Here is a 15,758-nt window from a genome sequence, read left to right as displayed (position 1 = left end):
TCAGGTTGTGCATCTTTGTCAGGAACCTCCCAGAAGTGATGCTGGCTCTTCTCAGTGCATCTGCTCTCGTAGACCTGGCTCCATTTGTCCCATTGCTGCTTCCCTGGGACAACTTGGTGGAGCTTCTCCACTGTAAAATGACTTTTCCCCTTTGAAAAGAGAGATTTTGTTGGTAGTTAGGCATTTCGAGATGATGTAAATATCTAATTCTTCTTCAAACTTTATGTCATTGTGGACTCCTGTTTTCTTGTTTTATTCCACAGGTTGGGATCTGTTATGTTCATTATGTATTGTGATGCTTAGATTGTCCCGGATTTTGTTAGTGGGGGCCCCTCCAAACTGGCTTCCGTGTTCCTTGGACACTTCCCCATCATTCTGTGAGCCTTTCCTCATTGAGTAACACTGTTCCAAACCCATCTTGTTCTTACCCTACCCAGCCTGGAACTAGCTCTTTGTCCAAAGAGCCTGAGTTCTTTTAGTGGAGAGTGATATTTAGAACCAGTTGTGGGCACTAGGTGGGCTCCTTGCTGTTGGGATTTCACTGCTGCCACACCCTTTTGGAGATAGCTAGGAAACGTATGTAGCATGTACATGTGCACTTAGATTTCTTTCTTTCTACATCTGCTAGTCTGTGTACTGAAAACCTTAAATTCAGACCAGCATTTATCATTTTGTTCGGATACTGAATGGTTCATTTGTTTTTCTCTCTTTCATATTTCTAACTTCCTTCTCTGACAGTAAGAAAGCTGCATCCCATTTTATGTAAAATATTTATTTGATGAAACAGTTTTACCTTCACTGCTGTCACCCCATCGCCTGCATGGTGCCTTCTTTACTTGCCAGGCTCTGACCCCCTCACCTGGGACCTCTCTCTTCACATACCTTCCTCACTCCGCTCAGACTCTAAGACACCGTGGTGGGCTTCTGCCGTTCTCCCATGAACACTTGCCTTCTTGTCTTCAGCAGAATTCTTCAGAAGGGGAGGAAGAAAAGGCAGAGTTAGCACTCTTTTTAGAAAGTGCTTTTCTTGGGCCAGGTGCGGTGGTTCACGCCTGTAATCCCAACACTTTGGGAGGCCGAGGGCGGGTGGTAGATCACCTGAGGTCAGGAGGTCGAGACCAGCCTGGCCAACATGGCAAAACCCTGTCTCTACTAAAAGTACAAAAATCAGCTGGGTGTGGTGGCAGGCGCCTGTAAGCCCAGCTACTTGGGAGGCTGAGGCAGGAGAATCGCTTGAACCGGGAGGTGGGGGTTGCACTGAGCAGAGATCGTCTCCATCTAAAAAGAAGAAAAAAGTGCTTTTCCTTAGGTGTGTGTGTCTGTATCTGTGTGTGCATGCTCTGTCTGCCTGTCCTGCTGCTGCTTGCCTGCTTACCTCTCTGTGGTGAGCCCGTCTTGGGAAGTGTGCCCGTTGGGTTTGCATTATATAGTGAGAATCAGGAGGGACCATTCGTCACAGCTGAATAGATGTATTAGACCCTGGAAAGTGCAGTCTGTGCTTGCAAAGGCTCACTGACTTGTCTAGTGAGTCAGTGGGGACAAGATCTTTTTAGGCCCAGGCCAGACATAGTGGCTCACGCCTGTAATCCCAGCATTCGGAGAGGCTGAGGCAGGAAGATCTCTTGAGCCCGGGAGTTTGAGACCAGCCTGGGCAACATGATGAGACCCCATCTCTAAAAAAAAAAAAAAAAATTAGCTGGGCATAGTGGCGCTATTGTAGTCCCAGCAACTTGGTAGGCTGAGGTGGGAGGATCACTTGAGCCTCAGACGTTGAGGCTGCAGTGAACCGTGATGGTGGCACTGCCCTCCAGCCTGCGTGACCAAGTGGGACCCTGTCTCAAAAAAAAAAAAAAAAAAAAATAGGCCCAGGAGTTCGGGGGTTGGTAATAAGCTCAGCCTTGGGAACCCCAGTCCGTCTGCCATCATTTACTGGTCTCTTGCGCCTATTATGGCATTTTTGTTTTTCTTAAAGGAAATTTACATTTTGAAGCCATCTTATTCTAGGATCGGGAAGCTATAGAAACCTCAGGATCTGTTGCTGTATTTTTTGAGCCGTAAATCCTTTGAAATACTGTCTTGTCAGAGCCTGGATTTTAGCTCACCTTTTAGGAACACAAGCAGGTCCACGAGATCCAAACACAGCAAGGGGTTATCTCCTTGTCCCTGTCATTTCCAGCCTCATCATTCATCCCCATGAGATTTTTACACTTAAAGGCACCTTCCTTCCAGCTGCTGGTGGTTTGGTGACTAGAGCAGGTGGGCTGGAGTTGACAGGCTTGGTAAAGTGCAGTCTGGCTGCCAGGCTCACCAGCCCATGAGTGTAGCCCTTTTCTGGAAGGGGCCAGTTACTAAGCTAGTGGTCTCTGTCTCCTCAGCTTGCCCACCTTCCTTTTGCAAATTATTTCCCACTGATTTTGGTTTCCTTCTGACCTTCCTGTGCCCTCGGTTTTTTGCCATCTCTGAAAGAAAAGGTACTGGATTGCCCGGGATTCTGCCCTAAGCCGTGCCCTCAACCCTGAGGCTCATTGTAAATTGAAAATGCTCAGAGCTCAGCTCCTGCTGGTGTCTCCCAAGCCAGCTTTCCTACTGTCTTCCCAGTCTTAGTTAGGGGCAGGCTCCACTGGTCCAGTCGGGCGACCAGCCTTGGTGTTGCCTTGAATCCTCACTTGTGTGCCCCCCACATCTGGTGGACAGCACATCTGTCACTTCTACCTTCAGATCTGTGATGTCATCGCCTCTTATCACCTCCCCTGCCTGCCCTGGTCCAAACCAGCATCTTCTCTCCTTTGGTTCTTTTGTACAGAAGTCCTCCAGATGCTCCCTGCCTCGGCCTGTGCCCCATTCCACACTGAAGCCAGAGCAGTCAGGCTAAAACACAAGCCACATGTACTCGGGACTGCCCCACGCTTTCTCTTCCCAGTCAGAATCAAAGCTGAAGTCCTTTCTGTGACCTGCAGGCCTTCCCTGGGCTGTCTCCGCGGTTTCCTCGGATTTCATCTTCGGCTTTCCCTTGCTTCACGCTGGCCTCTTTGTCTTTCTTTCCTCACACACACCAGGAATGGTCCTTGCCCCAGGGCCTTTTCACTTCCTTTCCCACTGCCCGGATCCTCTTTCCCCAGACCCTTGGCCAGCTTCCCACATCCTTCAGGCCTTCACTGAAAAGGCCCCTTCTCAGCAGCTGCTGTAGGCAGCCCTGGAGCAGAAAGCCAGCCCTCTACTGACTTGTCATATTCCTTTTCTTTGTTTTTTCTTATTTATTTATTTGTTATTATTATTTTGAGCTGGAATTTTGCTCTTGTTGCCCAGGCTGGAGCGTAGTGGCGCGATCCTGACTCACTGCAACCTCTGCCTCCTGGGTTCAAGTGATTCTCCTGCCTGAGCCTCCTGAGTAGCTGGGACTACAGGCACCTGTCGCTACGCAGGACTAATTTTTTTGTTTTTAGTAGAGATTGGGCTTCTCCATGTTGGCCAGGATGGTCTCGAACTCCTGGCCTCCGGTAATCCACCTGCCTTGACCTCCCAAAGTGCCGGGATTACAGATGTGACTACGGATGTGTGTTTTTTCTCCTTCCCAAATGTAGTTTTTATCACCAGCTAAATACTATATGTTTTACTTGTCTTAGTTACGGTCTGTCTCCCTGCACTGGAAGGTAAGAGGTCAGAGATTTCTATGGTATTTTGTTCGTTACTCTATCCCTACTCCTAGAACGGTGCCTGGCTTTTAGTATTTCTCACTAAATAAGTTGGATGGGTGAACACAGAAGCTCAGCAGTCTCATCCTTTGGCTGTGTTTTATCTCTGTGCTGTTCACTGCCATTGGATGGAAGAGGTCCGTTTTTCCAGTTGTTGGCTGGGGTGTACCTGCTTGAGGTCCTCTCCTCCCCCCTCATCTTTCAGCCTCTCCAGATGGACACCACCTTGCCTCCCTCCTCAGGCTGGGTGGTGCTGATCCTTGTGCACATCCCTGTCTTCCTGTGTTTCCAGCGTTGCCACGCTTGGGATGCTCTGCTCCTCCCTCCCTCACGCCCATCTTTCAGTCCTACTGAGCTCAGATTCTTCCAGAGCTGCTGCAGTGCCCCCTCCCCAGCAGAAGCCACCTCATCACAGCCCAGAGAGAACTGTGTGTCAGTTCAGCATCTGTGGCCCTGGATGGCTGCCTCTCCTTTGGCATTTTCATTTCCTGCATTTTATTTAGTTGTCCTTAAATTTAACTAGATCACACTTGGAATATTGTGCCCTGACTAGCTAATAATCCATGTTTGTTCTGTAGTACCTGATAGTATCTTAACTTGATAAGTACTCTAAAATTGCCTGATCTAATGAATGAGTTAAGGTAAAATGTCTTATGATAATAATTGCCTTCTCTGTTTTCCAAAAACCCCACATTTATTATTATTTTTAATTTGGGGAAGAACTGATTACCTTAGAGTTTTTTTTCATTTATTTATTTTTTATTTTTTTTGAGACAGAGTCACCCAGGCGGGACTGCTGCAGTGTCCCAGTCTCAGCTCACTGCAACCTCTGCCTTCTGGGTTGAAACGATTATCCTGCCTCAGCCTCCTGAGTAGTTGGGATTACAGGCATGCACCACAATGCCCAACTAATTTTTGTTTTTTGTTTTGTTTTGTTTTTAGTAGATATGGGGTTTCACCATGTTGGCCAGGCTGGTCTCCAACGCCTAGGCTCAAGTGATCCGCCTGCCTCAGCCTCCCAAAGTGGAATCACACCCGGGATTACAGGTGTGAGCCACCCCACCTGGACTTTTTTTCATTTGAAAGCCCCCAAACCCTTCCTTTCCATTTCTTTTAAAGGCAAGTACCTGCCTAAGCTGTAAGAGAACATCAGCCTCCTGTTCTGCATGGGCTGTGTTAAAATTTCCTACCTAAGAGTCTTTACCTTTGAGTGAATTATTTTAAAACAGGTTGAATTAAAGTTGATTTAACCCAGTTAGGTCTAAGATTTTCTCACTGCTCTTACTTACTTATATTTGTGTTATATGGAGCCCACATGTGTCATAGATTCTTTAGCTTGAGGCAGAAAAGTTTTAAGAGGCTTTTTTGTTTGTTTGTTTGTTTTTTAAGTGGAGACAGAGTCTCACTGTGTCACCTAGGCTGGAATGTAGTGGTGTGCTCTTGGCCCACTGCAACCCTCCAGGCTCAAGCGATCTTCCTTAGTAGCTGGGGCTATAGGTGTGCCACCATGCCTAGCTAATTTTTAATATTTTTTTTGTAGAGACGGGGTTTCCCCACATTGCCCAGGCTGGTCTCAAACCCCTGGGTTCAAATGATTGTTCCTTCCTTTTTAACAACAACAACAAAAAACCTGCCTTGAGTGAGGAACCCATTTAATAAATATCTTTTAAATATATGTTCATTTACTGTGATATGAAAACTGTTATTACTGGCTTTTATCTTCTTTGCCCAGTAGTCTTTAATTAAGCTAGATACATGCTTCATGTCATCATTTTCTTTGGTACTCCATTGCTGGATGTATCAAGCGTAAAGAAACTTAAGAAGTAGGGGCTTACTCCTGAGTAAACTTCTGTCAAACCTGCTTTTCTGATCTTTCTGTTTGGCTCTTTGTTTTTGCTCTTGCAGTTGGCATTCTCATTGTTGTTCTTGTTGAGGTGGATGTAACTGCTTTAAACTTTCACTCATCTCCGATGAGTTCCATTCCCCTTAGTTGCCAGTGCCGGTGCCAGAGATAGGCTTGTTTTTCAGGATCAGTTGTTAGTGCAGCAGTGAAAGTCCCTCTTTAGTAAATGTAAAAACGTTTTTTGGATATTTTAACCCCTCACAGTACTTTATCAATGATTTTCTACTTGTAGAAGCACATATTGATAGTTCCAGAGACCAAAAACTCAGAAGCACCAGTTTCTGCCGAAGAATGAGTTTTACAGCTTGAAGTACCTTTCCTAATAGATGACTAACTCCTTGTCCTTAATGTTTTCTTTTTAAAAACAAGTAGTGGGCGGACATGGTGGCTCACGCTTGTAATCTCAACACTTTGGAAGGCCAAGGTGGCTGGATCACCTGAGTTTGAGACCAGCCTGGACAAAATGCTGAGACCCCTTCTCTATATTAAAATCCAAAAATTAGCTGGGTGTGGTGATGCATGCCTGTAGTCCTAGCTACTCGGGAGGCTGAGGCGGGAGGATCGCTTGAGTCCGGGAAGTTGAGGCTGCAGTGAACTGTGCAGAGATTGCGCCACCTACTCCAGCCTGGGTGTCAGAGTGAGACCCTTCCTCAAAAAAAAGATAAATAAAATAATAATAATAAAATCCTAAGTAGCACTGGAAGGCCTCTCTTGCTTCATTTACCCATCCCCCACCCTGCTGGATTATTTATGCCCCAGGTATGGTCTGTGCAACTGTTTTTCTGGGTGTGCTACAGCCAGCATTGTTCCTTACTATTGCTCTGTTTTCATTGTGAAGAACGGCAGTTTTTCTTACAATTCAGATGTTTTGGAAGATATTTTTGCCCATGCGTAATTTAATATTCAGATGACGTTTCGCTTTAGCAGTAGCTTCCCTCACAAACTGTCCTCTCATGTCACTCCAGTAAAGAGATAATCTGGTTTTATAACATATTTAGCAGGTTACTTTTCTTTAAGTGTGAGGTTTCAGGTAAAATAAATTTCAGGACAGTAAACCCTTTTATGCTCTTTTCATAGAATTGGTAGAAAATATTTCAAAATCTGTCATTTAAGCATAGTGTTTCTTAAAGAAGATGTTAAATATCACTGATATGGAAATTACTTTGCTGTTAGGTATTAATGTTACAGCAGAAAGTAAGGATGTATACCAAGCTTTTGCCTGAAAATTGGATGAAATTTGTGGGAAGTAAAAGTGCCAACTGGGGAAATGCTCTGGGGGTTGCGTTGCAAATGATAGGAAATACAGAATGTGAAACAGAATAAAGGATCATCCTGATTCCTTCTTCTCTTTGGTAGAATGCTCAGGTCCAGTGTGCTTAATAACTTTCCGTGTTATTTTGTTATCCTTAGTTTTTTCCATTTTTCTCATTTATTTTATTGTTTTATTTTTGAAGATGCCTAAAAAAATTTTTCCCATGAAAGCAGTGAGTAATAAGTAAATAAAAGTGAAATAATATGTTTCATGGTTGTATAGCACATTAATTTGTCTTAAAACCAGGATATCTCTTTCATCCTCTTATTTATTTTATTATTTTAGACATAGGATCTCACTTTGTTGCTCAGGCCGGACTCAAACTCCTGGGCTCAAGTGATCCACCTCAGCCTCCCAAGTAGCTGATCTACGGGCACCTGCCACCTTGCCTGGCTGACCCACTTGTTTAAATTATAAATACATCTAAATCATACCTGTGTATGTCAGTTTGCTACTAATGTCTGTGTGCACTGTTTTTTGTTTCATAGATTGGCTCACAGTGGTTGATTGATCAACCCCGTTGGACGTTGGTTCTGTGGTACAAATGGAATATAGGACTCAGTCATCACGGCCTGAGTGAGAGAAGCCTTATTTCCAAGATGGAGAAGAAGCGGAGAAAGAAATGAAAGCCTCTCTTCAGGCTGAACCACAAAAGGCCATGGGATTTAACTTTTATTTACGTTGGACAAGACTGTAATATGGCTGATCAGTAATGTTGCAGCTTTTAGTCGAAACAAAAATTCACTTCTAATCAAGAAGAAAAAAGTGTGATTTGAATGTATGCAATTTTATGATCATATTCGCTTGTGACCATGAAGCTTGTCAACATCTGGCTGCTTCTGCTAGTGGTTTTGCTCTCTGGGAAGAAACATCTGGGCGACAGACTGGAAAAGAAATCTTTTGAAAAGGCCCCATGCCCTGGCTGTTCCCACCTGACTTTGAAGGTGGAATTCTCATCAACAGTTGTGGAATATGGTAATGATGTTGTCTTAAATATTAGGACCTCCCATCCTATTTTTTTCAAGATTAGCTATTGCTGAAGAACATGTTCCTCTTTTCTTTTTTTTTTTTTTTTTTTGAGACGGAGCCTCGCTCTGTCGCCCAGGCTGGAGTGCAGTGGCGCAATCTCGGCTCACTGTAAGCTCCGCCTCCCGGGTTCACGCCATTCTCCTGCCCCAGCCTCCGAGTAGCTGGGACTACAGGCACCCGCCACCACGCCCGGCTAATTTTTTGTATTTTTTTTAGTAGAGACGGGGTTTCACCGTGGTCTCGATCTCCTGACCTCGTGATCCGCCCGCCTCGGCCTCCCAAAGTGCTGGGATTACAAGCGTGAGCCACCATGCCCGGCCATGTTCCTCTTTTCTACAGTAAATTTCTTTCTTTTTTTTTTTTTTTTTTTGAGACGGAGTCTCACTCTGTCGCCCAGGCTGGAGTAAAGTGGCATGATCTCGGCACACTGTAACCTCTGCCTCCTGGGTTCAAGCAATTCTCATGCCTCAGCCTCCCAAGTAGCTGGGATTATAAGCGCCTGCCACTGTGCCTGGCTAATTTTTTGTTTTGTTTTGTTTTTGAGATGGAGTCTCACTCTCTTGCCCAGGCTGGAATGGAATGGTGCGATCTTGGTTCACTGCAACTTCCACCTCCCGGGTTCAAGCAGTTCTCCTGCCTCAGCCTCCCGAGCAGCTGGGACTACAGGCACCCGCCACAACTCCCAGCTAATTTTTTCTATTTTTAGTAGAGATGGGGTTTCACCGTGTTGGCCAGGCTGGTCTCGAACTCCTGACCTCGTGATCCGTCCACCTTGGCCTCCCAGAGTGTTGGGACTGTAGGCATGAGCCATTGTACCCAGCCTTTTTTTTTTTTTGTATTTTTAGTAGAGACGGGGTTTCAGCATGTTGGCCAGGCTGGTCTTGAACTCCTGACCTCAAGTGATCACCCTCCTTGGCCTCCCAAAGTGCTGGGATTACAGGCATGAGCCACTGCGCCTGGGCTTCTGTAGTAAATTTCCAGTGGGCTGAGTGCACAGCACATGAATGCTAACTTTGCTTAAGTTTGTTTTCCCGGTAGAGTAAGCTTATATGATAAAACGAAATTGACAGGAACTGTGTACCTACACCTTTTTTTTTTTTTCTTTTGGAGACAGAGTTTTGCTTTTGTTGCCCAGGCTGGAGTGCAGTGGCGCCATCTCAGCTCATTGCAGCCTTGGCCTCCCAGGCACAAGTGATCTCCCACTTCAGCCTCCTGAGTAGCTGGGACTACAGGCACCTGCCACCATGCCCAGCTAATTTTTTTATTTTTGTTTTTCTTTTTTTTTTTGAGATGGAGATTCACTCTTGTTGCCCAGGCTGGAGTGCAATGGCACCATCTCAGCTCACCGCAACCTCCACCTCCCAGGTTCAAGCGATTCTCCTGCCTCAGGCTCCCCAGTAGCTGGGATTACAGGCATGTGCCACCACGCCCGGCTAATTTTGTATTTTTAGTAGAGACTGCGTTTCTCCATGTTGGTCAGGCTGGTCTTGCACTCCTGACCTCAGGTGATCCTCCTGCCTTGGCCTCCCAAAGTGCTGGGATTACAGGCATGAGCCACTGTGCCCAGCCTGCGCAGCTAATTTTTTTATTTTTTGTTTCGCCATGTTGCCCAGGCTAGTCTTAAACTCCTGAGCTCAAGCAATCCACCCACTTCGACCTCCCAGAGTGCTAGGATTACAGACATGAGCCACTGTGCCCAGCCTACACCTTGATTCTTTGGAACAGATGCCATTGTAGTTGGTGAAGGTGGGGAACTGGGAGGTGCTGAATGTTTACGTTCTAAAGTTTGAGTGACCAGATGTGAAGAACTGAGCAAATAGTCTCACATAATCCACTCTGGAATTTTGTTACTGTTTTCATTTTAAGAAACACTAACTGAGCATTCAGTTCTCTGAATTTGTTTTTCCTACTTGAAAAAAATTATATACATTTCTTTGTTGTGTATTCAAACTTCTGTATTTGCTTTTTAAAAAAATATCACGGGTATCTGGTTTTGAATGCTGTATTCTGTGTGGCTAGGTGATTCATACAGATCCTTTTTTTTTTTTTTTTTTTTTTTTTTTTTTTTGAGATGGAGGCTTGCTCTGTCACCAGGCAGGGGTGCAGTGGCGCGATCTGCAACCACTGCCTCACAGGTTCAAGTGATTCTCCTGCCTTAGCCTTTCAGGATTACAGGCGCCCACCACCACACCCAGCTAATTTTTTGTATTTTTAGTGGAGATGGGGTTTCACTAGGTTGGCCAAGCTGGTCTCAAACTCCTCACCTCGTAATCTGCCCACTTCAGCCTCCCAAAGTGCTGGGATTACAGGCGTGAGCCACCGCGCCCGGCCCCAAATGGATCATTTTTCCTCAAAGCTCTGCAGACAGCTGTTTAGGTACTTAAACTGGTCTTTGTGTTTTCCTCTCGTCTGCTGTGGGCTTTAAGATAATTTTTCTTTGGCCAGATTTTAGATTAGATACAATATAGTATATGTTCTAATGTATGTGCATACATCTTATTTTTGTTTGTGGTGATTGGTTTCAGAATATATTGTGGCTTTCAATGGATACTTTACAGCCAAAGCTAGAAATTCATTTATTTCAAGTGCCCTGAAGAGCAGTGAAGTAGACAATTGGAGAATTATACCTCGAAACAATCCATCCAGTGACTACCCTAGTGATTTTGAGGTGATTCAGATAAAAGAAAAACAGAAAGCGGGGCTGCTAACACTTGAAGATCATCCAAACATCAAACGGGTCACGCCGCAACGAAAAGTCTTTCGTTCCCTCAAGTATGCTGAATGTGAGTATTGTGACTGTAGGCAAATTTCTATCTCTGCTGTTTACTTTGAAAATCTCAAACTGCAGAGTAGTTGAAAAATAGTACGGTAAGTATCTGCATCCTTCCATCTAGTTTGCTAATTGTGAACATTTTCCTGGTAGGAATTTTTTAGTTTAGTTTTGTTTAGTGCACAGGGTTGGTGTTGGGGGTGGAATTTTTTTTAAAAAGAGACTTCATGCTGTTCTGGTAGAAGAAAATCTGAGGGTTTGCAGTAGTAGATGGTAGTGATCTTTGTTTCTGTTGGAAGTGATTTTCGCCAGCTTCGTCTCAAAGCCTTCAGACTTCAAGGCTGCGGCCGTCTTCTTGTGCTGAAAGATGCGTCCTTGTGTCTGCTTCTTTCTTGCATTTTGCTTCTCTCAGTGTGTGTTTTCTTTTTTCTTTTCCTTTTTATTTATTTATTTTTTTGAGACGGAGTTTCGCTCTTGTTGCCCAGGCTGGAGTGCAGTGGCGGGACCTCGGCTCACCGCAACCTCCACCTCCCAGGTTCAAGCGATTGTCCTGCCTTAGCCTCCCGAGTAGCTAGGATTACAGGCATGCACTACCATGCCCGGCTAATTTTGTATTTTTAGTAGATACGGGGTTTCTCCATGTTAGTCGGGCTGGTCTTGAACTTCTGATCTCAGGTGATCCACCTGCCTCAGCCTCCCAAAGTGCTGGGATTACAGGCGTGAGCCACCGCGCCCAGCCCCATTTTTAAAGGCACTCTTGCAAAACATGTTTTCCTGGGGTTTCGTTTTGTTTTTGTCAAAGCCTCCTGACCAGGAATGGTCATGCATCAGCTGGGTTTGTTTAAGGCATCAGCTGTGCAGGTGTGAGGATGGAAGGAATTTGGCTTTTCCTTTTCTTCTCCAGGGCTTAGTCTTTCCTACTTCATTCCAATTGGGCTTGTCAAAACAGAGTTTAGCCTCAAATAATAAATTGCAAATTTATTAAATGATATTTTCCAAAGATATGTATTACCAAAGGAAAAGCGTTTTTTTTCCTGTTTATCTTAAATCAGGTTAACAAATTGCTAGTTCTGTTATTATTTACAATCATTTCTTTCATCAGAAGGAAGAAAAAATTAAAATTTTACTCTTCTTTGTCTATCATATTTTAGGCCTAAGAGCCTCTGAGGTTTTGCTGCATTTAACACACAGACACACGAAGAGAAGTTTAATATTCATAGTAAAACCAGGTGTAAACTTTAGGCGTTTGACTTTTTCAGAGCCTTTTCTGCTACTCCAGATGTTATGTATTATTCTCCTTAAAAAGCAGTAACACCTCCAAATAATCCAGGAAGATAAAAGAGAGTCAAACTTGATACAGTTAGCCAAATGTATACATTGTGGTATTCTACTTGACTTTATTTTTACTTCAGTTATATCTTAAAGAGCTCTAGAATGCTTTAGGAGACACGGAGTTGCCTAATTTTAGCACAAGAATCCTAGACTCTCTGGAGATGGGATTCCCTTGGACACCATCTCCACTGTGTGTGTTCCGGGTGCTTGACACCCCTGTGAGGGGAGACTTGCCCACTGTGTGCCCATGCCCCTTGAAGTTAGCTGTGACCTTCAGCAGTAAGCACCTTTTCCATCTTGAAGCTTCAGTTTTTCTCATTCATAAAATGGAGATGATATCCCCTACCTTGTGGGGCTGTCATGAAGATAACATGAAATAATGCATATGAAGAAAGCTTAGATTGTCACGGGGCTGTCATGAAGATAACATGAAATAATGCGTATGAAGAAAGCTTAGTAGAGTGTTCAGGATGTTGTGAGTAACCAAATGTTAACGATTTCTATGGGTCTTATTCATAGAAGGTTTTGCTTTATTTTGGGCTGACACCATTCTCACTCTGGATCCCACCCATTTGGTTCTATCGCATGGGCCGTAAGACAAAGCCTACCTGTTTTCTACATGACAGGAGTTAAAGATATGATGAAGATAGCTGTCTTTTTGATATTTGAAGATACCCATGGTGTGTCCCTTTTGGCAATTTTTTCTCTCCAGGCTAATCGCCAGTTCTTGCCATGGTTACTCAGCTGACTTGATTTCAAGTCCCCTCATCATTTTAAGTGTTTTCCTTTGAATGTACTAATTTTTCTAAATTGTTCGAAAGCTGTGAAGCTCTGAACTGAGTATAATACTGGAGGTGGAGTCTGGCCTGTGCAGGGTCAAGCAGAGTAGGCCCGTTCCTGGTGTCAGTGTTGCTCTTCAGTCAGTACCTGCAGCATTGTGCCATGCTGTTGACTTAAAGATCAGACTCAGCACAGGAATTTCAGTTAAGAACCATTTCAGTTGGACTGTGCAAATATTTATTTACCAGAATTGGCATGACTGTATATGTTTCCAGGTCCCTGTACTTACATGGGTGTAGGTTGGTAAGGCTAGAATAAAAATGACAATGATTTGCTTTAGAAAGGAACTGTATTAGTATTACAGATTTTCTCTTCTTAAAACTGATTTGAAATATGACTTGCTCATTATAACATGGTCTTTGAAAGGTAAAGGGAAAACCCTTAGGCCATTTCTGTGGTGCTGCCTTTTTCCTCCGCTTTTTAAAAATAAAGAGACTTACAGATAGTAAAATTCGTCCTTTTTAGAGTACAATTTGGCAAGTTTTGGCAAAAGTATACCATCAAATATCCACCAACAAAATCAAGATATGGAGTAATTCCATCACCCTCAGAAATTCACCGTCTCTGACTCCTTTGTAGTTCTTCTGTTTTTTTGAAAGGTGAAATTCTAGCAGATAAGAATATTGGGAATATTGAGCAATATACGGTTTTTTTTAAGTCCTGTTGATATGTGATGGCTTTTGCCTGCCCAAGAAATCTAGTGAAACTTATAGTAAAAATAAAACTCCATGAATGCTTAGGGTCATTTTCTTTAACTTTTCCCCCTTCTGTTTCAGTGAGAACAAGTTGCTGATGAAAAATCAGGTTTTTCTTTAGTTTTAATATCACAATTAGCTTTTTAAAATTATTGTTATTTAATTTAATCAGTCTTTCTCTGCCTTACCTTGGTTAGAAAATTTCAAGTAGAGAACTATTTGGGAATAATATGACAGCTAAATAACGTCCCATAGTTATAATTGCATTGAGACTGTCCTTCTAGAAAAAGAAGATAATCCCACTTTCTCTCAAACAGAGTGGCAAATGGTAATCCTCGCTGTGTTTAGTTTAGTTTTGCCTGGCGGATATGGTGTAGTTCGTTTTGCTCTTCTGTTCTGACCTTTCTCTCCCTTGCCTGTAGCTGACCCCACAGTACCCTGCAATGAAACCCGGTGGAGCCAGAAGTGGCAATCATCACGTCCCCTGCGAAGAGCCAGCCTCTCCCTGGGCTCCGGCTTCTGGCATGCTACGGGAAGGCATTCGAGCAGACGGCTGCTGAGAGCCATCCCGCGCCAGGTTGCGCAGACACTGCAGGCAGACGTGCTCTGGCAGATGGGATATACAGGTGTGTGCTATTTCCCAGGGAAGGCATGGAAAGTCCAGACATGCAAGAATTCCATGTTCGGGACTGCGTAGTGCTAAAGCCCTGCAGCCTTCCACATCCAGCCTTCTTACTATTTGTTTAGCTGGAGGTAGCCAAGTACTCCTTGTCTTTGACTCCTGTTATGCCAGGCATTTGTTTCTGTGGCTTTTCTAATTGTCACCATTTGTGTCTTATTTTTGTTAGCATTTCTGAGGTTAGAAGGGAAGGCTGTGGAGCGCTTCTCTCCTATTGACACATACACAAACGAGCACAGCACTGCCAGCCGCTGGCGCTGACCGACAGGCCTGCAGAGGTCTGTCACTTCTCGGGGAAAGATGGTCCCTGATCTGGGCAATTCCATGGAAATTAGTTTATGGCTTGAGTTTGGTGCCCTGAATGCAGAGTGACTAAGTAATTGACTATCACACCTGCTGATGATTTGTTTCAGAACAGGAAGCAGTGTTAATGATCATGTCCTGTGAAATAAAATTCAGAACAATAAGGATTTTTCCCTTGCTGATTCATCATGACAAAACATTCATGTTTTATCTAATGTGAAGATTTTTACCTTGACTTCTACACGTAAGCCAGTTTCACCTGCTCCCAGGACATCGCGGTTTGCTTAGGTGCCTTTCGTATCTCCTTGGCTTAGGGACCCTTACCTCTCCTTTGATCTGCTTGGTGTCCTGCCCTCCAAAATATCTGAGATACTTCACCTTTTAATACCTGGTGGACTGGCATTTCATTAAAATGTGCGTCTCCCCATGGTTTTACCTTTTTAGAGTGAGAACTCCTTGACAAAACAAATATTCTAGTCATCGGAAGTAATTTTTTATTCCCCCCAAACCAAATGGTTTCTGATTTTCTGTGTGCATTTTTTAAAAGTAGCATTCATTTTTATATTTATCTCAGTTTAATAGATTATTTAACATAGTATTGATATGTACACAGCCCTTTTGCCAGAAAGACATCACCCTCTTTATGTTGGTTAGCTGTTAAGTCATATAGGTATTCTATATTTTTTTTCTAGATGCTTTCTAGAATTTTTGGTCAGAGAGGCCAGTTGTATTTCACATTGGTGTTGATGGCTTTGGCCAGTATCTGGAATAGACTTACTATTATAGAAAAGTGCCTGCTGCAGTGATTTTCCTTATGTGTGATTAGCTGCATGTGGTGTTAATTGTTCCTTGTGGCAGAGTTTGCTGTGTTATAAAAGAGCAGCAATGAATAAATTGCTGTCCCTGTTGGGAATAAGAATGCTTCCCCCTTTTCCCATTTTCTGTGTCCCGCTCCTTGGGTGTGTGGTTTGTGAGTGTTTTGCAGGGCCTCTGAGAAGGTTGGAGGTGGAGACCTGTGATAAATTGCCAGAAGGGGAGTATCAGTAGGTGCCAGCCTGGAGCCTTAAGAAGCCCGCTAGGAGTGGAAGGGGTGGTTCCATCCTGAGTGCTGGTGGCAGTTGAGGAGGGTCTAGAAGGATTTTCTGCTTATCCTTAAATCTTATTTGGCGGCAGTTGATGGCATTGCTGCTGCTGTCCTCTTTT

At 43.9% G+C, this 15,758-nt stretch overlaps 1 protein-coding gene across 1 annotated transcript in view; it reads left to right on the top strand.

Moving 5' to 3' along the window:
- Nucleotides 1–15,758, top strand: part of MBTPS1 (membrane bound transcription factor peptidase, site 1) — a 64,034-nt gene that overhangs the window by 7,330 nt on the left and 40,946 nt on the right. The window contains exons 2-4 of the mRNA XM_003272484.4: nt 7,396–7,882; nt 10,462–10,719; nt 13,996–14,199. Of these exons, the coding sequence (XP_003272532.1) occupies nt 7,720–7,882; nt 10,462–10,719; nt 13,996–14,199 (625 nt within the window). The 5' untranslated portion in view covers nt 7,396–7,719. The remainder of the gene's footprint in view (nt 1–7,395; nt 7,883–10,461; nt 10,720–13,995; nt 14,200–15,758) is intronic.

This window comes from Nomascus leucogenys, chromosome 2 (genome assembly GCF_006542625.1).
Source record: "Nomascus leucogenys isolate Asia chromosome 2, Asia_NLE_v1, whole genome shotgun sequence".
Classification (NCBI taxonomy): Eukaryota; Metazoa; Chordata; class Mammalia; order Primates; family Hylobatidae; genus Nomascus; species Nomascus leucogenys.
This window is presented reverse-complemented; position numbering and strand designations above follow the sequence as displayed.